The sequence below is a fragment of the Parambassis ranga genome, chromosome 4, assembly GCF_900634625.1.
Source record: "Parambassis ranga chromosome 4, fParRan2.1, whole genome shotgun sequence".
In the NCBI taxonomy this organism is placed as follows: Eukaryota; Metazoa; Chordata; class Actinopteri; family Ambassidae; genus Parambassis; species Parambassis ranga.
Window position 1 is genome coordinate 181,706 of NC_041025.1, and position 24,425 is coordinate 206,130.

At 40.4% G+C, this 24,425-nt stretch overlaps 3 protein-coding genes across 4 annotated transcripts in view; all 3 read left to right on the top strand.

Annotated features, from left to right (window-relative positions):
* The first annotated feature begins 243 nt into the window (after positions 1 to 243).
* lmnb2 (lamin B2) lies at positions 244 to 17,545 on the top strand. 2 transcript variants are annotated; one of them, XM_028403024.1, is made up of 14 exons: positions 244 to 353; positions 490 to 736; positions 2,372 to 2,508; positions 4,592 to 4,748; positions 6,078 to 6,203; positions 6,485 to 6,583; positions 10,220 to 10,291; positions 10,361 to 10,486; positions 10,598 to 10,818; positions 11,759 to 11,996; positions 12,143 to 12,250; positions 12,950 to 13,069; positions 13,149 to 13,235; positions 15,898 to 15,933. In XM_028403024.1, the coding sequence occupies exons 2-14, from the start codon at positions 518 to 520 to the stop codon at positions 15,931 to 15,933; spliced, it is 1,746 nt and encodes a 581-aa protein (XP_028258825.1). In that variant the 5' UTR covers positions 244 to 353; positions 490 to 517. The 2 variants fall into 2 exon arrangements, with proteins under 2 accessions (XP_028258825.1, XP_028258824.1); XM_028403023.1 differs by having other exon boundaries at positions 297 to 736; positions 15,898 to 17,545.
* Positions 17,546 to 18,058: 513 nt separating this feature from the next.
* Positions 18,059 to 21,605, top strand: commd2 (COMM domain containing 2). The gene is made up of 6 exons (XM_028404848.1): positions 18,059 to 18,212; positions 19,391 to 19,468; positions 20,104 to 20,186; positions 20,363 to 20,437; positions 20,509 to 20,607; positions 21,154 to 21,605. The coding sequence occupies exons 1-6, from the start codon at positions 18,146 to 18,148 to the stop codon at positions 21,358 to 21,360; spliced, it is 609 nt and encodes a 202-aa protein (XP_028260649.1). The 5' UTR covers positions 18,059 to 18,145; the 3' UTR covers positions 21,361 to 21,605.
* Positions 21,606 to 24,063: 2,458 nt separating this feature from the next.
* trappc8 (trafficking protein particle complex subunit 8) overlaps positions 24,064 to 24,425 on the top strand; it is a 33,856-nt gene continuing 33,494 nt past the window's right edge. Inside the window, exon 1 of the mRNA XM_028403108.1 lies at positions 24,064 to 24,377. Coding sequence (XP_028258909.1) covers positions 24,221 to 24,377 — 157 coding nt within the window. The 5' untranslated portion in view covers positions 24,064 to 24,220. The remainder of the gene's footprint in view (positions 24,378 to 24,425) is intronic.

Sequence of the window (24,425 nt, forward strand, 5' to 3'; positions counted from 1 at the left end):
TTAGTGCCGATATTTATTTTCAATTGCAATGTTTATTTTCAGTAATAAACTCAATGTTTTAGCCTCATAGCTAGTCACATGACAATTTAACCCGACTTTGAAAGAAAGTCTTTGTGAATACTGTAAATGTGGGACAGGGTCCTTATTAATGAATCAGAGAAACTAAAACGTTTGCTTCCACGCACTGACTCTAGTTCCTCGGACGCTACTTCTTCCTTTTCTTCCCTCTGGGCCACAGGGCGTTGTCATCTGTCCATTCTCCCATCAGCCCCTGCGAGACAGGAAGTATTCTATGGTTTTGGCGCGGTCTTGAGAGTGGTGTCAGCCATCTTTGATACTCGTAACTGTTTCAGGCAAGTCTGAGACTTAGTGTGAGCCTATGTGTCAATGATTGATATCAACGTTTAAAGTAAAGAGAGCAGCCGTCTTGCTCTGCGATTCAACGAGGGAAGTAGAAATACACTAAAGGCGGTATTTCATTGCCCACAGAGTACACAGGATAGTTGAAGAAACCGCTATGGCGACTGCCAACGTTACCCCGAGCCATGGAGCTGGGCTGTCAGCGGCCTCTACACCTCTCTCCCCAACCCGGATATCTCGGTTACAGGAGAAACAAGATTTGCAGCATTTGAACGATAGACTAGCCGTGTACATCGACCGTGTACGGGCACTAGAATTGGAGAACGACCGACTGATGGTCAAAGTGTGTGAGAAAGAGGAGGTGACTACTAGAGAGGTGAGTCCAATAAATATTTAGCTGGCACTCGTTCACATGTTGTCTCTGTTAGATCGGCTTCACTTGCGTTGGACTAGTTCTTAACGATTGTTCAAACATTTATATTTGGAAAAGCACCCTACGTTAGTTGTAGCTTTTTGTTAAAATGACTATAATATCTCTAAATGGGGATTTGCCAGAACACTGTGCATTCTTGCAAATGATTACTGCAGTCCCTCATTATGCTTGTTGTACTGTAATAAAGCAGATTGGACGCCAATCTATGGTTATGACTATACATGACTTTGACTTCTCGGAACTTAAAATTAAAACGGGAAGCATAACATTTTTTTTCAATAACTTTATTTTGAATTTGATTGTAGTGTTATTTTAGTTGCGCTGTTTTCTTACAGTGACTCGTCGCAATGTTTGTAATCTCCAGTGAGCTACAGTGTATAACCTGCATCGGACTTAATAACTCTACAACGGTTTACTTAATGATTACATGTAAAGTGTGAACTATAGATATTCATTTTCACTGATAACTTAACTGTCTTAACTTGGAGCTCATATGCTTGAAGACATCGATACCCCGTAGTCTCCAAACCATTAATCTCCACAATTGGGATTTTGACATTTTGCCACGAGCTGGTCATCTCCACCGTTTTATTATTGATTATTATTGATATGTTTGCTTGTAATATTGTGTATTTGCAATGACCCCTGAGCTGGAAAGTCTTCAGGCTGGCAACAGTCTTTTAACCAATGGAGCCAATATATATAATAGATGTTCCAAAAGTTTAAATTCTACACAGACTGCTTTCATATGTACATAAGGGTTGTGCGAACAGCTTATATGTGGTTACAATTTCTCAAAAATCTTAAAAGGGGTTGTCAAACTCCCTCACAAGATTGCTAAGAATTAGAGGTCAAAAACATGGATTGCTGGCCCGAAATTGGGCACCCGTCAGGTTATGTAGTTTTATAGCGAAATCTCAAATACTCAAAACAAAATGCACGGTGAAAAAAGGTAATGAGACTTGGTACAATGGGGTCCCTGGGGCCCATGAATCAGGTGTAGTCAAAACTAAATTAAAACTAAATTAACTATGTTTAGTAAGAAATGAAGAAATATTTTGGTTTACTGTCTCACTTGGGAAGAAAGTCAAAGCGCAGTGTTGTGGCTGGAGAAGACTGCATTGTAGGCTGCATTGTACTGTGTCTGTGCTGTAATTCTACACAGTACTGCTGATATTATAAGAAAGCTTGTTCCAGAATAAAACCAGATAGATGTTTAAAGCTTCAATGCACACTTTGTGTTAAGCTTGGTCTGTTGTAGAAGAGGGGGAAGGTCGAGCACTGAATAAAAAATTTTTCAGACTTAGAAAAGGTCACAGTGAAAGTTATAGATTAATTTCAGCCTAGAAATACTTTTGTCAAGATTACAAATTTCCATTATCACTTTGATAACTTTGGAAATATTTTTGTGTGGGTGCAATATAAACGCCTCGATCAATGTATTACTTGTACATGAACATAAACATGTTTCACTGGTGCTTGGCTGGTTTCAAGTAGACTTGAGATCAGACAAACGCCATGTTTTTTGTCCAGTGTGAAATGGAAGCCAGCTGGTAATGAATGTTTATTACTCTTTAGGTGACAGGCCTGAAGGCCCTGTATGAGGCAGAGTTAGCCGATGCCCGGCGTGTTTTGGATGAAACTGCAAAAGAGAGAGCCAGGCTCCAGATAGACCTTGGCAAGGCTCACGCCGAGCTGGAAGAAACCACACGCAGGTAAAAGTCATTATGTTTATATCATGGTGTTTCCTACAGGACAATAATTAAGACCACTGATTCCAGAAGAAGATAATGGCACAGGTTATAGAGTATTGTTGGCCAGTTGGAAATAGGGCTGAGCAATATAGGACATGTTTTTTTCCAGCAACTTCCAGTGGATTACAAAGAAAAGCTTCCGCGTCTACTGCAGTGACAAGATCGCCAGCAAAAACATCCAGCCCAGCCACATCACCAACATAGATGAGGTCCCCCTCACTTTCGACATCCCCGTGAACCAAACTGTGGAGAGAACGGGGACCAGCATGGTATCAATGCGGACCACGGGGCACGAGAAGTCAGCGTTCACAGTTGTTCTCGGTTGCCATGGTAAAACGTCCGCCTACGGTCATTTTTAAGAGGAAGGCGCTGCCAAAAGAAAAGTTTCCAGCTGGAGTCAGGATGAGGGGAAAGTGAGAGTGGCTCAGGGAGATTTATGTAAAGAGCCCGGGTGGTTTTTTTCACGCATCACCCTCGCTGCTGATCTGCAACTCCGCCTGCGCCCGTCTCACTGCCGGTGTAAAAAACCAGGTGAAGCAGATCAATTCAGAGCTTGCCGTAATCCCGGGAGGGTTAACAGAAGAACTGTAACTGCTAGACATCGATGTAAACAGGGCGTTCAAAGTAAAGTTGCGAGCGGCGTGGGAGCAATGGATGGCAGGCGGCGAGCGAGTTACGCCACCATTATGTGAATGGATTGTGGATGCGTGGACTAATATTTCTGCATTGACTGTTGTCCGAGCTTTTGCGACAGCCGGAATAATTTCTGAACAATAATAATAATAATAATGTGTGACTCTGACAGTGATGAGAGGGAAGCTGGCAGGTTTGAACTCGCGCAGTTGTTTCCTGTTTATTGTACATTGTTGTAATAAATGTTCTGTAGAGTCAGCCACGGGTAAGGATGAATTAGGAATCACTGTGGTGCATCTGATTAAAATGCGGGACAACGTATATCCAAAGATGGTCTTTACTTATTAATAAACGGTGAACATAAAGTTCGAATCACAACAGGCATTCAGCAGCAGTCACTGTTCTGCCCATAGAAACACACACGCTGTTTCTCCGTTGCTGCCACCGTCAAGAGTTGCGTCACGCGCTGAGAGGCTCCACCGGCTCTCCTCACGTATCCAGCCGATTTTTACTGAATAACCGCTGATGGAGATGTGAGCATGCTGTCTATGCACTGAAGCCAAGAAACCTGAGTGTGCTGGAGCTGTTTTGTATGGAGTAATGGGCCAAAATACCACCTGCCAGACTTCAGGGGCTTGTCTGTGGCTATAGGAGGCGTCTACAGGCTGTTATTGCAGCAAAAAGAAACTGCTAAATATTAATGGAATTATTTCTTTGGGGTGCCCAAATTTATCCACGTGCCTGTTTTTGTTTAAATGCACATAAAAATGTTTCTGTTGGGCCAAAACAAATGATTTCACTGCTGATGCAGTGATTTAGGGGTACCTAAACCTTTGCATGAGACTGTATATGTAATTTATTATATGAAAAACTATAAAAATCTAAAGTATTAGCAGCTGGGAACTTTATGTCTGGTTAACAGTGTCTCTTTCCTCTTGGTTTGTTTCCCAGCTGCTCCTCCTGTCTCCTCTGACAAAATAAAAAGGTTGGCATGCAGGCAGACGGTTATGAGCAGTTGTTGCACATGATATACCCATTTGCTGTGGGTTAAATATGTCCAAAACTTATTGTTGTTATCCACCCGATTGTTATGATTCTATTTCAAGATTGTTTTATCACCTGCACACAAATACATTCTACTTTCTCCCAAGGTTTATTTTTCCTCACTGATGTAATGTGTGTATGCTGGCTTTAAATAGACCTGTGATCAGTATTGACCTATTTAAAGAACATCTAATGTACAACTTTAGCTTTAAAAATGTGATCCCATCATGGATAAATAGTACTAGATCTACTGTACATTAAAGTACATTAACTGTACATTAAGTTAGTCTAGCGACCAGGTAAGCATTTGAAATCTTGGTCAGTTGAAAGGGAATCATCGTCTTCTAACTTTGTCTGTGTGCTTTAGTGCAAAGAAGAAGGATGGTGATCTTGCTGCAGCATTGTCGAGAGTCAACAGTTTAGAGGCCCAGCTGAATAAAAGTGAAGCATCTCTCTCAACAGCTTTAAGCCAAAATGCCGCTCTGACTTCTGAACTAGCTGATGTGAACAACCTGCTAGCTAAGGTAGGTTCTACAGGGTTCTTTACTGGTTCATTGAAGTGATTGTTAAAAAATAAATGTGCAAAGTGTTCTGAAAGATAACGGTAGATATTCAGATCAAAAGCATTTTTTTCTCTTTTCTATTTGCCCCAGGTGTAAGTTTTTACCTCTGGCCATATTTTCCCTATTTCTATTGTAGTTATTATTTTCATTAATTTAGAGAGCTGCACTTAATCACATATTATTTATCTGTGGGATAAAATGGGCATGTTGTAGGTACTGGAGCACACTGATACACGTAAGTACAAATAAGAGTTGTATAAAAACACATTATTGTATTTGCTCCAGAAGTTGTGTGTTTGAATGTATGGTTTGTTCAGCCAGTGAGTCAACCAGCTACAGAGTTGGGTTTTCTGGGTTACTATGACACTACACCCAGCCTCAAATCAGTTTGAATGTAAATACATTTGTTTATCATTTCTCTGTGACATTGAAAGTTTGCTCTGATAATAAATGATGATGAGGACAATGATAGCAATGTTAGCAGCTGACAGAGCGCGTAAATACACATACGTGCTAGAGATCGACCGATATTGTTTTTTCTATAACCAATGCTGAAGTTTAGAGGTCAGGGTCAGCCAATGACTGATAAGTGCTCTGCTTCTTGCTTCTTGTTAACAAATTGCTTAGAAGTTACAAACCAAATTACCATACTGTAGTAGTTACAAAAAAATATAAAAACGTTGTCATGTTGCACAGCTTTGTATGCAAGGACGGTGCTAAACCCTTTCACAGGTTCTATGGGCCTTTTTGTAGAACAAATCTATACCTTTTTCTTTTATTAGCACACTCCCTCGGCAGATGAAGAAAGCGTGTTTTGCTCACTGTTGCTCATGACATGCTAGTTGCATAGACTGAACTCCATTGTCTACTAAGCTAGGATAACGGCAGTGATGCCAGGGTCTATGCCGTTTGTTTTTTTCATAGTAAATATGTGGCCATCTCCCAGGACAGTTATTGAATCTTCCAAAACTTTTGGCTTGGGGTCTTTATAAATCAGTCAACCTCTAGCATGTGCACAAAACAGCAGATCTCCTTATTGGACTTAACAAATCCAGTTGCTGCGCTTCAACCCCTGAATGAATTAAATGAAAATGACCTTGACTCTTTAACTTATTAAACTGTGGATACTGTACCTAATATTGTTACAACTCCTAGTTTTTGTGTAACCTTTTTTTGCTGATTTTGATTTTCTTTCTAATAACTAAAATTTACAGCTTTAATGTAGAAATATTCACACTGTATAATACTCAAACTATCCATGGCTGATATTTTTCTGTTGTAACAATATAGGCAGAGGACAGCCATGCTGTTGCTAAGCACCAGCTTGAAGCTGAGACCCTGATGCGTGTGGACCTGGAGAACCGCTGTCAGTCACTGAGTGAAGAGCTGGAATTCAGAAAGAATATGTTTGAGGAGGTGAGAGCTGCATTATCTAACTAATCTCTCACTAATCACTTTTATTTTCCAATTGATTGTTTAGTAAAGTTTTGTTACTACTCTTCAATGGTAAGTGGTTGTTTAATTTGACTTCACAAATCTCTGTCCACTTTTAAAGATGATGAGAAGTCATAGGAATTTTTGCGCCACAGTTTTATGTCGATATTTTAGGGAATGCGGTTGATCTGATACAAGAATAACAGATGGATCCAGACTGTTGAATTTGTAGGTTACACTCACATCCCTCTGGTTATGTTCAGGAGGTGCGAGAGTCTCGACGTCGTCAGGAGCAAAGAATTGTGGAGGTGGATTCTGGAGTCAGGCAAGACTATGAGGTCCAACTGGCACAAGCTTTGCAGGTTGGATTTTTTGTGTGTTGTTTTGTATGTCTCTTTAATTTTAAAGGCAATTTGTACTGTCTGTGAACTCTATACTGACCCTTTAGTAGGGTCCAAGCGGCAATCTCCGGGCCTCAGATTTGTGGAAGTGTTAAAACTTGTAGTCCATGCAACCGCTATGGGGATGGCTCCAGAAGGGAGTCATTTCCCATAGACTCCTATGTTAAAATGGCCAACTTCACAGCAGAAATAAACATGTTTACAGCCTGGTACAAAAAACATTCTCATCTCAAATTATAAGCTCTCTTCTACTTTCAATTGTACGCAGGTTACCTTTTTTATAACTCAGTTGTTTTAACTATATACGGACCTAAAATTATGTATAGTTATGGGCGTTACTGCTTTGAGGGACAGGCAGTTGCTGTACCACAGTGCACAGAGTTACCTGCTTTCCGCAATTGCTCGCCCCATCCACTCGTGCTCCCCCCTTTGTCTGTATTTTGAGTTTTGGCAGACTGTGACGCTACCAATGTTTTTTCCGACTCAATAATCTAATTTTGGAGACCTCACCAGACTTGGTAGAAAAGTTCATTCAGCAAATTTTGAAATTTGCTGACTTTTGAAACACATATGGAAAATGGCTCTATAGCACCCCCTAACGTGTAGTCCCTCTGGCCAGTTAGACACAGGCACATGAAAATCGGCACACATATGTATCACCCCAAGACGCACAAAAAAGTCTCTTGGACCCCCCTCAAAACCCAACAGGAAGTCCACCATTTTGCATTTTGCGGCCATTTCCCCATTGTGGGACTAATAAAGGTTAATCTTAATCTTAATCTTTTTGGCAATTTGTGACCCTCCTACAAAACTTTTCACGCCTCACATACTTCATCCAATTGAGCTGAAATTCACTGTGTCCACTCAGGACACCATAGGGAATAGACACATTCCAAAACTCTTTCAAAAGTATTACTGTGTGGTGGGGGCGTGGCCTCAAAGTTGACCATTCGCCATTACAAAGGAACTCGCTCTATTTTCTAAGGTACTGCCAACACACTTCATGCAATGTGGACAAAATCTTACAGTACTGCTATGGACCAAGTCTGAACAGATATATATGCTAATAGGATGATATGGTCATCGCGCCACCTACAGGCAATTGGAACTTTGTCTTGTAAACATGTGTTTGTTGTACATCTTTGGAAATTAGAGGAGAAGCGAGCATAGGACAGAAGAGCTTAGGGAGAGGGGAGTGCGAAGGCCCCGTGGATCGCAAGGTGTGCTCAGGCCCGCAATGCTGCTTGCAGCTTTAATTAGGGCCTGAGCACGAAACATGGCGGGCTGCATGGCTCTGCAGTGCCCCCTAAAGTGTGAAAATATTCACCGCAAGTGCTACAGACTTCGGACTCGGTACACTGATGTATCGCCTCGTGACAAGAAAAAAAGCCCCTTGGCCGAAAATTCCACGATGTACAGGAAGTCCGCCATTTTGAAAAAACCACACCCTGCTCCAATTTACTCACCCCACAGTTTTGCAAACTCCTCCTAGAGGAATTGCTTGATATGGCTGAAAATTGGTGTGCCAAAAGTTATCAAAAACTCCTCCTAGGGAAATCTGAGTCCCCGTTTGACCTATACACATGAAAATCGATACACATATGTATCACCTCTAGACGAGCAAAAAAGTCTCTTGGAGACACAAATTTGACCCTTTGCCAAAACACAGGAAGTTTTTGTGGCTGTATCTCCCTCATAACTTTGCAGTCATGCTGAACATCTGACTCTACACGCACCGATATGCTGATATGCAACAGTCCCTGTGCCACCTACTGGCAGGAGGACCTGTCTTTTGTATATGTGTGTTTTGCTGTACTCTTCTGCCCTGCAGACCACAGCTCATGGTACAGGTGGGAGAGAGGTTGTAGGATGACAGGGGAGGCGGCGGATGAGGAGTGCGAGGGCCCGTCATCGCTGCTTGCAGCTTTAATTTTTTTTGCATTTCATTCATCTTTTCAAGATTACACCCTTTGGAGACAAAATTATCCCCCTATGTAAATGTTACTGTTTTTCAAAGAAATATTAACACATGTTACTGTAGTATTTCCCTTTTTGACAGGCCTTAATTACAACAGTTTGCACAGTAGGGTGGAAATCTTACCCTAATATATATAATATATAATATTATTATGAATCACTTGCACTGCTACCAGTGAAAAATACCAGAGAAAAAGAGATTTATATTTTTTATTAAACTAATAGAAGGTATGTGCTCTAGAATGTTACAATTGCACTGAATCAAAAATGTCATAGCCTATTTAGATAAAACTAAAATATTTCACTGTACCAAAATAAGACTGCATTTTATAGAAATAATCTAATTCTTTGTCAGCAATAATAGTGCTTTCAGATTTCACAGATGTACACATAACTAGTAGGCTCCATGGATCATACTGGCATGATTATATGCATTAAACTGTTAATTCAAGGCTAATGGCTGTTCCATACTCCACGAGAACAGAGAACTCGCTCTACGGGTGGTAAGAGTAAAAAAGTTTCGGCACAGAGGTACCATACTCCGCGAGAAGTGTGTGCATACGGCCCTCCTATGTACCACACGTCACACACACAAAAGGTTGACGATGCAATTGTATTGCAAATTGTGAGCACAGTCGTGGTTACCTGGCCTAACGAGCTGATAATGTTCAGGGAAGAGGGCGTACAGCATGACAATAGATAGAAGATCAGTGCAGCTGACTGTAGCAGACCTCTGGTCTGTGTGAGTTTAATTCTGTGAACGTGTCTGTTTGTCTGCAATAATACATCCCGTCTCCCGGTGTTTAATGTGTGTCCAGCCACTGTAACGCTGTGATCAATACTGGGATTAGTTTTTATCGCCACCTTTTGGACAGACTCTCTCCTCTGTGCGCCGTGTTTCTCCTTCCAGGGGCTGTTTGCCAGCTGCTCATCTAAACTGTCCATCGTCGTTGTGCTTCCTCCTTCTATCTGTGTGTTCTGCACCTGAGGAAGCTCTTGCGCTTCACTACATTCATCACGCCCACAATAAATTCCGAAAAAGTTCTGCCCGGGCCATGTGTCAGAGAGAAAAATGACGTCATTTTGTGGGCGTAACGGATCCAGCTTAAGGCAGAGTATTAAGATATATATTGTGCATTGTGACATGGCTATACAAGGCCATGTCTCCCAGCCCTAGTTCCAATCAAATGTAATTAATTTTGTAACTACAAAAATTTCCAAAAGAAACTGTAATTAAATTACATAGTTTTCTCCAGTAATGTAAATTCTTACAATTACGTTCATTTTGTAATTAAATTACATGTAATTTATTATTTCCCAACACTGTATGCTAATATGATGATAACGTTATAATGCCGCCTACTGGCAGCAGGAAATGTCTCTGTATACATGTTTTTTTAATGTACATGAGAGGAGAGGAGACTGCGGTGGCCATGGATCGCAAGTTGTGCGAGGGAACGCTTGTTGCAGCTATAATCTGTTATTTTTCCCATGTAGAGAACAGACAGAAGCAATGTTTTAAATATGACTTTGTTGTATTGATTAAAAAAAAAGTGCTGCGTTTTACCACTAATTTGAAATGTTTAATAACCATTAATTGGGGTTGTGTCCCCCCACCAGGACCTAAGGAGGCAACATGATGAACAAGTTTCTTTTTACAAAGAAGAACTAGAGCAAACCTTTCAGGCCAAGGTGAGAGATGGCTTTTTTATTCTTTTGTGTTTTGATGCTCTGTATCTAACACAGTCTGTCTTTTCCTAGCTGGATAATGCCAAGGTGTCCTCAGAGATTAATGACAAGGCAATGAGCACTGCAAAGGAGGAGCTACAGGAGTCCCGTATAAGAATAGACAGTCTTGGATATCAGCTCAACGCCTTGCAGAAACAGGTACTGATTTATGGTTGTCAGTGCTAAAATCTTGCGCTTGTCATTCATCTTCTTAAGCTGTATTGCTAATTGGCTTTATTTAGTAATGGCTAGTTCTGTGTATATTTGTAGATGGCTGCCTCAGAAGATCGGATCAGAGAGCTGGAAGAAATTCTTTCAGGAGAGCGGGACAAGCACCGCCGTGCCATGGAAGGAAAAGAACAGGAGATGACTGAGCTGAGAGATAGGATGAACTCTCAGCTCAGTGAATACCAGGAGTTGCTGGACGTGAAGCTTGCCCTGGATATGGAGATTAATGCATACAGGAAACTACTCGAGGGAGAGGAGCATAGGTACACACACTTGTAATCATAGGTTAGATGACTGTTGTTCAAGAAAGTAATTTATTAGATGGAACTCTTTCTATTCAATATGAAAAATTATTCTTCTCTCTGGGTTTGAGTTGAATTATCAAATCATATCATAATATAATTGGTACAGTAGGATGTGTCCTGAGTGTAATTGAATGTGGATGAAAGGGATTCCAGTAGGGCTGCAACGATTACTCGAGTAATATTCGAGGACATAATGCATCGACAACTAATTTAGTAATCGATGACTCGTTAGTGACGTCACTGAGACTGATTCTCTTGTGGCGCAGTGGGATGATCAACGTTTTGGGCGCAAGAGGGCCTGGGTTCTGAGGTCCGACACACAGTTTTGGCGCCAGGTATGGAGGCGGTTGTGGACTGAAGCAATGACGCTTTATTGCATGGAAAAACTATGACCTTTACGTGTGATTTGAGTACTTGAATAATTGCAAAAATAATCGGAGAGTATCCGAGTACCAAAATACTCTGTTGCAGCCCTAGATTCCAGACCCTTTCCACAAAGAAGTTTCATTAGGGATGGGTATGGTTGGCCAGGCTAACCAGTTTTGTAAAAACAATATGATCCTCAGCCAAACCCCATATCAGTCAGTGCCTGGAATTTCTTCAGATGTTTACACTGGCAGCAATAATGAGGGAAAATATCCCATAAATTGGCTGTTCTTATCGCATGTTTTCCATATGAGGTTAATTTTTCTGTGAACGTTCTGCTACTGATACTTCTACTACCAATCCACCAATTTCTTGCTGTCACTCAGGCTCAGCTTTAGGGCTACTGCCAGTTTTTGAACAGCCTACACAATGGCTTTAGCATTCAGCACTTACCAAGCACCACTGCAAGAACTGCTTCTCTCAGCTTAGTGATGAGCCATGAATTCCATGTTGACTTATGTGCTTCTTTCAGGCTGAAGCTGTCCCCTAGCCCATCTTCCCGAGTCACCGCTTCCAGGCTTACCAGCTCTTCCTCCTCCCGTTCATCTAAGAGGAAGAGAGGAGAGGTGGAGACTAAAGATGTGTTGGAGACGAGAAGAGGAGAGGGGCAGCTGCTGGTATCAGAAGAGGCCACAGCCAGTGGTGCAGTCAACATATCGCCAACTGACATGGATGGAAATGCAGTCACACTTAATAATGATACTGAGCAGGTTAGCAACGCTATACTTCACAGATATGATGCTTTATAGGTTGAAATTATGCTTGTATAGTTGTTTTTTTTCATTACATACATAGTTTGTTCCAATTCCAGCCTCAGGCTCAACACTTGTATGTTCATTTTCCTCATGTTTTGCAGGACCAGTCTTTGGGAAACTGGAGACTGAAGAGACAGGTTGACAATGGGGAGGAAGTTATCTTCAAGTTCTCTCCAAAATTTGTTCTCAAGGCTGGACATTCAGTTACGGTGAGTTAGGGCTGGGCGATGTGGCCTTTTACTAATATCTCAATATTTTTAGGCCATGTTTTGCCTTAGCCTTGAATTAACAGTTCGATGCATATAATCATGCCAGTATGATCTATGTGTCTAAATGAAAACATTATACTGCATTAATATTTGCTGATTTTTAAACTAGGGCTGGGAGATACATTTGTCAATTGGTTTGAATTTGCTCTTTGATTTTTAACTTTCACCGCTGACACATCCCTGTGCTCCCGTAGTTCAAAGTGGGCTCGAGACACAGCCGGCAGCCTAAAAAAGGCAGTTTGGAAGTGGTTCATTTCATCTATCCTCATGGTGCTTCAAAGATCTTTAATAACACAAATGTCTCACTCTCTTCTGATCACGGGCATCACTGCGTATTTGTGTGTATGTAGTAGTGTAAAGTTTTGGATGGAAATGCAGTCACACTTAGGTGAGAAAACGCAGCTGCATGACAATTGAATGTATACTTGAATATGACATAGTCATTTTCTACATCCCGCAGGGGACAAGCTGCAATACATCAAGTATATTCGTTATATCACCCAGCTCTACACTGTGTTACGAAAGTAGAATACTGAAAGAGGCTTTGATAGAAATAATTTTTGCCCTATTATTGACCCATTAAAATTTTGCATCCAGTCTTCAAGGTTCAGTCATTTTGTTTATGTGCACTGTGTACAGGTGTGGTCTGCTGATGCTGGTGTGGCCCACAGTCCCCCATCTGACTTACTTTGGAAAAACCAGGCTTCCTGGGGCACAGGAATTGACATAGTTACCTCACTGATCAATTCTGATGGAGAGGTAAATGTGTGACAAATTATACCTCGTTCCTTGAGTACATACATGGTTTTGTGTTCCATACTGACTCTTAGTCCTGCAGGTGGTGGCTAGAAGAAGTGTAACCAAAACTCAGGTTGAGGTTGAAAACGGGGAGGAGGAGGAGGGGGAAGAGGAGGATGCACAAACAGTGAGTGCTGTCAAATTAAACTGCACATGCATGAAACACAAGCTAAGATGTTGAATGCATGCTGATCTCCCATCTGGTCCTCTGACAAACCCAGTGTCTACAGTCAACAACTGCCTATGTCGACCATCTCTGTAGTGCTAGTGTAATTAATCGGAACAACATAGCTTAAAAACAAATAAGTACAATGCATAGCTTTTCAGCATTCCAATTACAGCAGACATGCCCAAAGTCCGACCCGCGGGCCAAATGTGGCCAGCGTTCACTGGCTCAAAGCCTCTGTCATAAAATCAATATGTGGCCTGCCAGTACTGTTGTCCACAAATACACACATTTAAAAAGCAATTTAATATTTCACCACAAGATGGCAGCTAACGTGGCCAAAGTCTTGTGACCCCGTTTTGCCAGTGATCTGTTTTTTTTTTGCCCATTTCAAAAATGGCAAGTGTAAGTAGTAGTAAGAAAAGGAAGGTTGATAGCGAGGACTGCTGTTTTAATAAAGGAAATATAAAAAAGCAATCCCCCAGTCGCCAGCGTGTAAAACTCATGCTGACCCGTATGACAATTTCTTTTACGTCAATGTGGCCCCGAGCCAAAAAAAAAATTGGGCACCTCTGAATTACAGCAACCTGTCATGTCCTTGTAATGTATGATGTTTATTGCATGTTGTTTCTCTCTCTCTTTCATCCTCTCTCCTGTCTACCTCTTCTTCTCCTCCTCTACCTGGCCGACTGTCAGCAGGAAGGTTCTCCTTATGAGTCGGGTCCTGCTCAAGGTTTCTTCCTGTTAAAAGGGAGTTTTTTCTTGCCACTGTTGGCTTTCTCAGGGGTTCAAGGCTCTGGGTTTCTGTAAAGCACCTTGAGACAAAAAGGTGCTGTATAAATAAAACAGTGCTGTTCACAGCCCACGTGACACCCTGTGGTCTGTGGCTGTTGCCCTGAGGTGCTGTCTTATTTTTCCTCTGCATTTTTAACATATGGTACAGTACCTGTTCAGCAGATCTGATAGTGACTGTTTTGTTCTCAAGTCTCTGTACTTTCTTGGTTGTTAATCACATTTACATTTGTTTCCTGATGGATAACACTAAACTTATTATCTATCAGGAAACTAATGTATAGGGACTTTGCTGCTAAATTTAGTCATTTCAAGAGACATATAAAATAAAAGAATTATTATCATTAATAAGGAAAACGATTCTCAGTAATTCAGAAGGTTGAAGCAAGACATCTGGACTTGTAAAGTTTTTTTGAAGACGTTTGTTCTGCTCCTCCAAGCAGCTTCATCAGTTCTGTTTGGTGGGGAAACATGGTTTATATGTGGTGGAGGACCTCAGTGGGTGGGTCTGTGTGAAACGCACACACAATAGACAAACAATGTCTCCATGTTCACTAAGATGTGAACATTGTTGTTCTCAAAAGTGTCCTTTTTCTTTGAGGTGATGATGAACAGCTGAGTCTTGTCCTGTGGAGGTGGCTCACCTGTGCTGAGCCATTCTTCTGTGGAGTGGTTGTTTAGTTTCACCAATGTACAGATCAGAGCATTCCTCACTGCGCTGGATTTCATATATGGCATTACTGTGTTTGTCCCTGGGAGTTTTGTCTTTTGAGTGAACCAGTTTCTGTATCAGTGTTGGATTTAAAATCGACTGGGATGTCATGGTTATTGAAAATCCTGCAGAGTACATGACTCCTGACATGTATGAAATGATTTCCTTAACTGGTTGTTGTCCTTCTTGTTGTTGGTGGGTCTTGTTTTTGTGGCTTTGAGTGCCCAGTTGGGGTAGCCACAAGTTTGCAGGGCCTTCCTGATGTGTTGTTGCTCCTTCTGATGACTCCCAGTTTGTGTTCCAGTGGGTGGTGGGAATCAAACAGTAGGTACTGGTCTGTGTGTGTGGGTTTCCTGTACACCTCCCCATTGAGGCTTCTGTCTTCAATGTCGAAGTACAGATACATACTTGACAGACCAACACAGGTTTGTATGGAGACATTTAAAACTAATATTTGTGAGTTTCACACAGACCCATTCACTAAGGTCCTCCACCACCTATAAACCCCACCAAATGCTTAGAACTGATGAAGCTTCTTGGATGAGCAGCGAAACGTCTTTAAGAAAACTCTACAAGTCCAGATGCCTTGATGACTGAGCAGCTTTATCAACAAGTCAGTAATATAAATTCGGTACCTACAGCTGATGTTTTACATCCTGACTGTCGAAAAGTAGCAAACCCCAACTACTTCACCTTACAGATTTGATTGCACATGCTAGCCATTGTTGTTTTTGAGAAGGATAATCAGAAGTGTTGGAGAAATGCTTACATGAACATTGCAGTTCTTGTAGCATCTCTAGACAAATGGGGACTGCAAGGTCCACTACAACAGCTTAACAGTATGGTAAGGCAGTCATTGGTGCCCCTTTTTACCTGATGGACATTCACTTGCAGTGAAGACGGTTTTCTAAGAGTAAACACCACTCTGTAGCAACAGATTAGAAATTGGAGCAGCAGCACAATCCTGTCACTCAGTGTAACAGCTTGACTAAACACACACACATACACACACTGATAACCTTGCAGCCAAAAATGTTTATGCTCTAAACCAGTCCAGATGAAAACTTGAGAAAATAAAATGTATTTCCATGACAGTTAAACTTCTTGTTTCTCCAACAGGGCAAAGTGTCATCCAGAGAGTGTGCCATCATGTGAATCCTTCCTGTTGTACTGATGGCTTTGACTTTCTCATGATAAAGTTTTTTTTGGAAGAGCCACTTGGATGAATGAATCCTGTCCACCACCTCATTTGGTGTCTCTAAGAGTTTCTGGACTTGTAATCTTTTATGTTTTTACTGCGCTCTACTTTTCTGGACCTAGTTTATGTCAGATTTTCTTAAATACTTACCAGCCATGCCAGTATCAGTGGATGTCACACGGATAATGGGTGTGATCTTTTAAACCATGGGGATGTAGCTGAATCGTCCACATTTCTTCAGTCATTTTCCACATGTCAATGATTGATAACATTAGCTGAATGCAAAATAGTATAATGTATATAGTATAATATAATGTATCCCAAAAAGGGCATTTTTTTAATGTTTCCTATCTGCAGCATCTGTCAATGGGGTGTTATTTTATCTCCAAAAAATAAAATCCAAATAATGCTATTATGTGGGATATACCCAGTCCCAGATTACTCTGCTTGAATCACTGCATATTTAGATTTAGACCATCACAAACAAGAAATGCAGAACTTTAGGATTTACTGCTGTCAGTATCTTGATAACATTACTGAAACTTCAATATGTTGTGATTCTTATTTATTCAAACAGAAATTGATCAGGATCTTTGTGGTGTTACCTTTCATTTCTGTGGAATAAATGCATCTAAATTTCAGTTCAACTGTAGGAGATTATTTGAATTAGACCAGCTCTGCGTGGGAGAATCTTTCAATTTGCAATGAAAAAAAGTCACATATATTCAAACTAAATTTTCAAATAAAGGTTTTTTCTTGTCAAGAACAGCCCATTTTGAATCTCCTATTTAGCCCATGAGGTCTACATTTTGTCGTGTTAGAACATTTACTCTCTGACCTTGAAGCTCAGACAATAGATGCACATTAGGAGAGAAATGAAACTACATCTGTATCTGATAATTGTGGTATATAATTGGTTATAAAGCTAAATGTAGGATGGAATAAAGATTGGAGTCTGTTAACAGTAACCAGGTACTATTCCTCCTGGTTTTAAACTGATTAGAAGTCAGGAGTTGTAACTGTATACAACTAGATTTGGTCTTGAGCTGAAATAACACTATTTAAGGTAACACTTCAGTCAGTCTGAAATGTGAAATTACCTAACATTGCCCCCCTGCACTTGATGAATTGATTAATTGAATCATCTGTATTCTACAGTAGTATATGGAATGATTGCTTTCTTGGAAAACTTGTGCTTTCTTGGTTTGCTGTGCTTTACATTGCCCGTTACTTTTTTGTATAATTGCCGTCTGTGTAACCAGCTTATCAGGAAATTTAGTAAATTTTGTATGCAGGGTTTTTAGGCAGGTCCAGTGTCGATTTAAATAGAGAGAAAAAACAAACACTCTGCCAGTGCAAATACAAACGAAGGATAGAAAAAATGATTTGTATCGACCAAACTAACGATGCTTGTCAGTCACTGAAAATGTCAGTACTTAGATTCTGTAGTTGTTTTGACTCTTTTTAATAAGTAGGCCTGGTATTGTAGATGTGGGGTTGGGGCTTTCCAAATGTCAATCTACGTCCTTGAGTAACAGTTTTGTACCAACAATAAACGTTTTACACACATGTTTGGTATCTTGTTTTTACATGCACAAAGTGGAGCTGAATGCATCAAGTCATGTGACTTTGAAGCCCTGAATATCCCACCTTTATTTCTATTAACACTAACAGCTTGCCTGTTCACAAAGCAGTTGATTCGCCTCTAAAACAACACAATGCTGTGCTATTTTCTTGTAGGGTTGTGTTTGGATTTGGAACAAAAATAATAAACAAGATATAAACCCTTCCATCAACTATGAACTAATTAAGGCGATAAATAAAGAGGATGTGACAGGATTGAGTACTTTGTCCTCGCCCACATAAGCCTATAAGAAAAGACAAGCTGGGGGTCCAAAAACGACTGCTGACTGTACATTTAGGACTTTAAACACAAACTGAACAGAAATGTGGTTATATTCTGTCTTGTATAACATTATAGTAAAATATATGGTATTAATTAAACTCAGTGGAAACATGAAGCCAGTTTCAGAAGGGGGCGGTAGTGCTTTAATAACCATAAAGCTTACCATGAGACACCATAGAAGAAGAGAAATCTCGACTCGTTTTCCGGGTTTGTATGTATAAGGGTGGCGTTGTTGATGGACTGTTGGACTAAAGCTGTTTAGAATGCTGTTGGTTCTATCTGAGGAACACAAAGAGCACCTCGCCTTCCTGCTGAAGGTTGACGCCACAGGTACGTAACTTCTCCCGAGGGAGTCAACCTGCACCGGAAGCTTCTCCTGAGAACCGCTGACTGTCAGCTGAGTGTGGACGCAATGTTGGTTCAGTTACATTGGAAATCATTTTAAAGCCTGCACTTTAGAGTCTGCAGTACACAGACTGTTACCCAAAGCATATCACACAACGTGAGTATGACTGAGAAATGTCGGAGTAACTTAGGGTTATATGGCAGACGAAGAAAAGCATTATATAAATAAAGAAGCAATGACACAACACAGAGAATTGTGTGGCTGGCTGACAATAAAACAGAAAAAAGTACATTACATATATACATCAGTAATCATTAAGATGATTCCTAATTACCTCAAAGGTGTTTTGACAGGGAGAAAATCATATGTCGGTGTTGCAGGCTTAGGCTTAGGAATGCTTTTGTTTACACATAAAATGATCTGCCACAACCAGCAATATGGTGTGTACCAACACACTATACAAGGAAAACTCCCTGTCCAGGAAACGCACACCCCCTCTTTCCTCTTTCTTCAGTCATTGGAGTGTTGTTGTAGCTGCTGTACCCCATATTTCATGGTAGCCTATCATACAGATGGATAAGACAGAGCTAAGGTTTTAAATCGTGTTCTTATAATAAAATGCAGTTGTTTCATTTTAAAGCCAAAAGACAAGAGCAGATGTATAATTTAAAAGATTCTAGGAGCATTGGGTAATTTATGACAAAATAATATCCTTATATTATTCTGTCCCAAGTCAGTGACATTTGAGTGGGCATTTTCAAGGGCACTTCCTGTTTTACAACATTTACACTACATTTATGACATCACTTGATGGTTTTTGATAATGACAGGCTATTGTTAAAGCTAATTCTGTTCCCTTGTAGTCAGTGTAGTTGTGGTATTTTAAATACCACAATAGTTCAAGAAAATTATCAACTGAACACACTGACTTATGGTGATGGTTCAAAACAGAGGAACCACAGGCAAACACTGGGGAGACAGACAGCTCATCAGGAAACAAACACGCTACAATAACAGACACACAACACACTGGGTGAGTCAATGATCACTTCACAACAGTAGGAAAACCTCTAGGGCAAGAGAGAAAATAAAGTCAAGAAACAAAACTATAACAACTTGTGGACTATGACAGTTACTTATTTATTTGTCTGTGCATCCTTAGTGATTGAAGAGTTTGGTCGCATAGCAATGGACATTCTCAGGAGAGGAATTAGCCCCAAGATCTACGAGGGAGCAGCCAGTAAGCCTGCATCTTCCATACTCAACCTTGCTGACTTCTCTAGGCACACATGTTTGAAAATGGCAACTGTAAATGTTTTGCATTATTTCTAAGATTCTTTTAGCTGATAATGAAAAGGAATGTTTTTTTAGTTTTTCTTTTAGACTTTTTAAACGGGGTTTTGTGAGGTTTAAACCCTAATAGTGTAGCTGGACCTAAAAGAAACACCATGAATAATAGTTTTGGATATATTTACAGCAAATTTCGACACATCGCCCTTTGATTAAGCTACACAATTATATTGTCAAATTGGCAAGATGGATTTAAAACATCAACACAAAAATATTTTCAAAGTGTGGGTCAACATGTCATTGACCATAATTTATTCAGTTATTTAGTTGTAATGTATTGAGACAAACTTTTAGTTTTAGTTATTCAACATCTTGAAGTGGCTTTACTTTACAAGGCCAAGTCCACTTCATCACCAGACACTACCAGCAAAAACCTCACTGACTGACAACCTCCAGCAGGTCACTTCAAATAGTTTAAAAATCTCCACTATACGTGCTTTTGCTATTGAAGTCTCTCAGCTGTAGATCAAATTCAGCATGTTCTCCTATTTCATTATAACTAAAGTGAGTTTTCGCTGCTTGCAGGGAAGCTGTGTGTTCCTGTGGAAATGGTACAGCATGGAGTGGAAGGACTGATGTTCCTTATTACTGAGAGCGCTAAACACATGGTTAGTAACCGACATAGCTGAAGTAATTAGGACTAATCTAACATCAGACCAGTGTACCTCAACATTTACCAGAATGCCATAATTGCACCTGCCTTTTTGCCATCTATGACAAATAAATGACTCAAACTGGTGAAGTCAGATATTTCAGTTTGTGTTGTGTGTTTTCTTGTGTGTAGGTTTCTGAGGTGGATTTCATAAACTCGGTGTTGGTATTGGGTTTTGGTGAAGAAGTGAACCAGATCCTCTTACAGGTGACATACATTATTAGTGCACTTTGTGTAAGTCAGTGTGTTAGACGGTTTTCTGCTCTATGTTGTTACAGCTCTACATGCAGCACCACAGTCAGATCCGCAGCATCCTGAGTCAGCTGCACTCTAACCTGCCTGCTTACCACAACCTGGAGTGGAGACTGGATGTACAGGTGTGTATACACTATATATATATGCCAGATACTTCTATTTAATCTTGGAGACCCCAAGCCATTCATGGTTGTTTTTTGCTACTAATATATAGTATTGTTAATAATATATACAAATATTCATAGATATTATAGAATCAGTGTGTACAAAATGTAGATACATTTTCCAAGTGCCTTCAGGTGTTACCAATTGCTCCACATGCTGTAGATGTAGATAACTATTTTTATTTTTGCTGCCTCTACAAACATGTTTTTCAATTGTAGAAAGCATACAAATACAGAGTTTTTGTTATGTGACTCTTGAGTTATGTTGAAGAATGTAGCATTTTTTTTACAGAATGTTGTTGATGCTATGGTTAAGTTGAGAGCTTTTTCACCAAGTCCACACCAGAACCTGGTCATTGACACCTGCAGGTTGAATGTACCGGTAACAATATATTGTATTTTTATAACCTGTGTTCATACGTGTGTGCAGCTCTATAGGGCAATTTTACCAAGTTTACCGAGTTATTTGTCCTTTCTTGTGCTTTCCTCCCTGCTTCCTTTCAGTTGGCAAGTCGTTCTGTCCATCAGCAGGTCATTCCCATGCTGACAGTGTGTCTGCTCTTGACAAGTGGTGGTGAGAGCCACGGTGACTACAGCAGTGTTCTCCAGACAGATCTCAGGACCCTTCTTTCCCTCATTTCTACATTAGAAGCTGCTCTGGCTGCCATGAAAACCAGTCATGCACGGCGCATTTTACGTAACATCAAATAGTGTGCCCCTGGCTGCCTGTATAGCTGGAAGAAATTAAGCAGTGTGTCTGTACAGTCATGGTGTTTTCTTATACTAAGTCATGGATTATGTTTTGCCAGTCTCTCTGGTTTATTGCTTTATTACCCAGATATCAGGATATGCACTAATTGAATTGGCTGTATTTTACTCTATGTAAGATTTTTTTACAGTGCTGCTGAAAATGCATTAAAATATCTGCATTCCCAATAAAAAATAATTTCACTTGTTCTTGTAGCACCTTGTGTGTACCTTGGGACTTGTTGTGTTTTACCAGATAGAAGATTTTATAGGTCACAAGACAGGATGGGAGTCATCCATGGAAATGTAGCTGGCTATCCACTGAAACTGCCCAGTTCACAGGGATTCTACACTCAGCCTTCTGGACTGTTAACTATTAGGTTTTGTCTGTTTTCTCTCTGTAACATTATTGCTAAACTGTGATACCAAAGACAATGATGATGGTATTGTCAATGTAAAAAAGGACAGCTTCATCTGACTATATAAAATTGAATTTAGAATTGATAATGGTCCCAGGGTATTTATATGATTGTACATTTTTCACATTTCAACCTTTGATGGTTGTAATCTCGTGTGGAAGGATGTCAGCTAAAATCAAAGAACATATCCTTGGTTATTGATATATTCTAGATGAGATTCTTCACATCACTCGACAAACTTATCAAGTGTGAGGTCATTGACCTCTGAACATTGCCTTTTAATTATTTGCTTTAATTATTTACTGTGAGCATAGGAACCCCCCCAAGGCTGCGTGCTCAGCCCACTGCTGTACACCCTCTTCACCTACGACTGCGTCCCCTCCCAGAGTAGCACATCCATCATCAAGGTTGCTGACGACACAACCGTCATCGGGCCGATCACTGGAGGAGATGAGGCAGCCTACAGGCAAGAGGTGGCTCAGCTGGTGCCAGGAAAATAATCTCTCCTTAAACGCTGAGAAGACTAAGGAGATGATTATTGACCCAAGGAAGAGGAGAGACCAGCACGCCCCACTCTTCATCAACAAGGCCCAGGTAGAGAGGGTGAAAACCTTCAAACTCCTCGGCACCCACATCAGTGAGGATCTCACCTGGGCTCACAACACATGGCAGATCATCAAGAAGGCTCAACAGAGACTCTTCTTTCTCAGGAAGCTGAGGAGATTTGGATTATCCTCCAAACTCCTCAGCAACTTCTACAGATGTACAGTGGAGAGCGTCCTGACAAACTCCATCACAGTCTGGTACAGGAACTGCACCGTTCAGGACAGGAAGGCTCTCCTGCGTGTCATTAAAATTCATCTGTGGAGCAGCTTTCCACAAAGAGGGCCCACAACATCATCAAGGACCGCACTCACCAACAGCACACACTGTTCACACTCCTGCCGTCAGGCAGATGCTTCAGGAGTGTGAAAGCAAGGACAACCAGACTAAAAAACACTTTCTATCCGCAGGCCATCAGGCTGCTGAACACTGACCGAACATTTATCAGGTAACATCAATGCAAAAAATGCACATATTTGTTTTTGCTGTACAATCTGTAAACATATGTGCACATTCTAAACACCTCTGACAATAATGCATAAACAATAATTTGCTTATTCTTTGCTTATCTTATTGCTTATTCGTATTTTTATTTATTCTTATGCCTAAAATAAGTCTACTGTTTTTTATCTTAGTTTAGTTTTGTATAAAGTCATGTGAAGGGAACTCGCAGAGTAAGAATTTCATTGCTCGGTGTAACTGTGAAGTGCATTTGACAATAAACTTCTTGAAACTTGAATCTCTTTAATAAGTTTATTTGTTTATTTTCTGCATTATTTTCTGCATTATATATATTTTATATATTTTATTATGAAAGTGCGCAAACACTTTCATTATTACCTGTAACACAGTCATATTGAATATCCACAAAAAAAACATTCAGACCAGTACAGCACGCCACTCCTTGACAATAACAACCCTTTTAACAGTAGGACTGATAAAACTACACAGTTCTCTGTTCCTCAGAAATTTACCTAAGTGCTTGCACTGAGCAACAGTTGAAATATGTATTCCTCAGCAAAAACTGTTTACTGCAGAATTTGTTGTTGTTTTTTGTCACAAAAAATGTGTACATACAAAAATATGGTATTTCAAAGGCAAAGTAACCTACATGCCATTTTTACATTTTCAGATGTTAAAAGTCCTCATTGCCTTCTGGTTTTCTACATTGCTCAGTATGGATCCATATTATCCATTTCAACAGTGAATTGATCAAAGCGGGGTTTTGGGCAAAGCCATTTTGATTTATGAATATGGTAGGCTCTTTTCCCTGGATTGTAAAAATATGTTTTGCATGGTTGATAGTTTTGTTTAGCCTTTAAGACAGACAGAAAAACACCAGTGGGAATAGCTTAAAAAAATCTAAAGTAACTGATTTACTATCCTTTTCAAACTAAAAGACCCTGTGCATGAAAGTTAGCCTACATTAAGTTAGCCTACAAAATTACATTAATATAAAGGGAAAGCATTCGAAGTGCTATAAGGGGTTCTTTAAGAGTTCTATAATCCATTTAATTTATTTAGTTTCATTTGAAATAGTTTCATTTAAAAGTATTTCCTCTGATAGTGGTTCAGCCATAGGGGTTCAGCAGAAGGAACCAAACGGAAGTGGCATGTGACGTTTGTTGTTCCGGTCCTTCCCTCGGTCACCTGACTGTGTCGCTTCTGCATAGGAAGAGGGTTGGCAAATTCAACATGGCTGTTCTCTGCTAAATACAGCAGCATCGGCCCTAGCAATGAGATTGTAAACCCGTTGTTGTTAGAACAGTGTACTCATTCCAGACTGTGGACTTAGCTCCAATATGGCGCAGTGTGTTCAGTCAGTGCAGGAGTTCGTTCAGGACTCGTTCGTCCCTATGGTGGCCGTTTTATGTACTGAAGAAGCGGAAAGAGTGACTCGCAAGAACAACCTGAATTTCGCCGAACTGCTGAGGCCTTTCTGCAGACTAACGTCTGAAGGTATGAGGAAGGATTGAACTCGACAGTCCCTCTCTTAACTGTGACAAA

What these genes read in the sequence shown, in the direction of transcription:
- lmnb2 (XM_028403024.1), top strand. Translation starts at nt 518, where the DNA reads ATGGCGACTGCCAACGTTACCCCGAGCCATGGAGCTGGGCTGTCAGCG. An exon ending in AACTGGCACAAGCTTTGCAG is followed by an intron (nt 6,584 to 10,219) that starts GTTGGATTTTTT and finishes TCCCCCCACCAG; the next exon opens with GACCTAAGGAGGCAACATGA. An exon ending in AGCAAACCTTTCAGGCCAAG is followed by an intron (nt 10,292 to 10,360) that starts GTGAGAGATGGC and finishes GTCTTTTCCTAG; the next exon opens with CTGGATAATGCCAAGGTGTC.
- commd2 (XM_028404848.1), top strand. Translation starts at nt 18,146, where the DNA reads ATGCTGTTGGTTCTATCTGAGGAACACAAAGAGCACCTCGCCTTCCTG. An exon ending in GCTGAAGGTTGACGCCACAG is followed by an intron (nt 18,213 to 19,390) that starts GTACGTAACTTC and finishes GTGCATCCTTAG; the next exon opens with TGATTGAAGAGTTTGGTCGC. An exon ending in GATCTACGAGGGAGCAGCCA is followed by an intron (nt 19,469 to 20,103) that starts GTAAGCCTGCAT and finishes CGCTGCTTGCAG; the next exon opens with GGAAGCTGTGTGTTCCTGTG.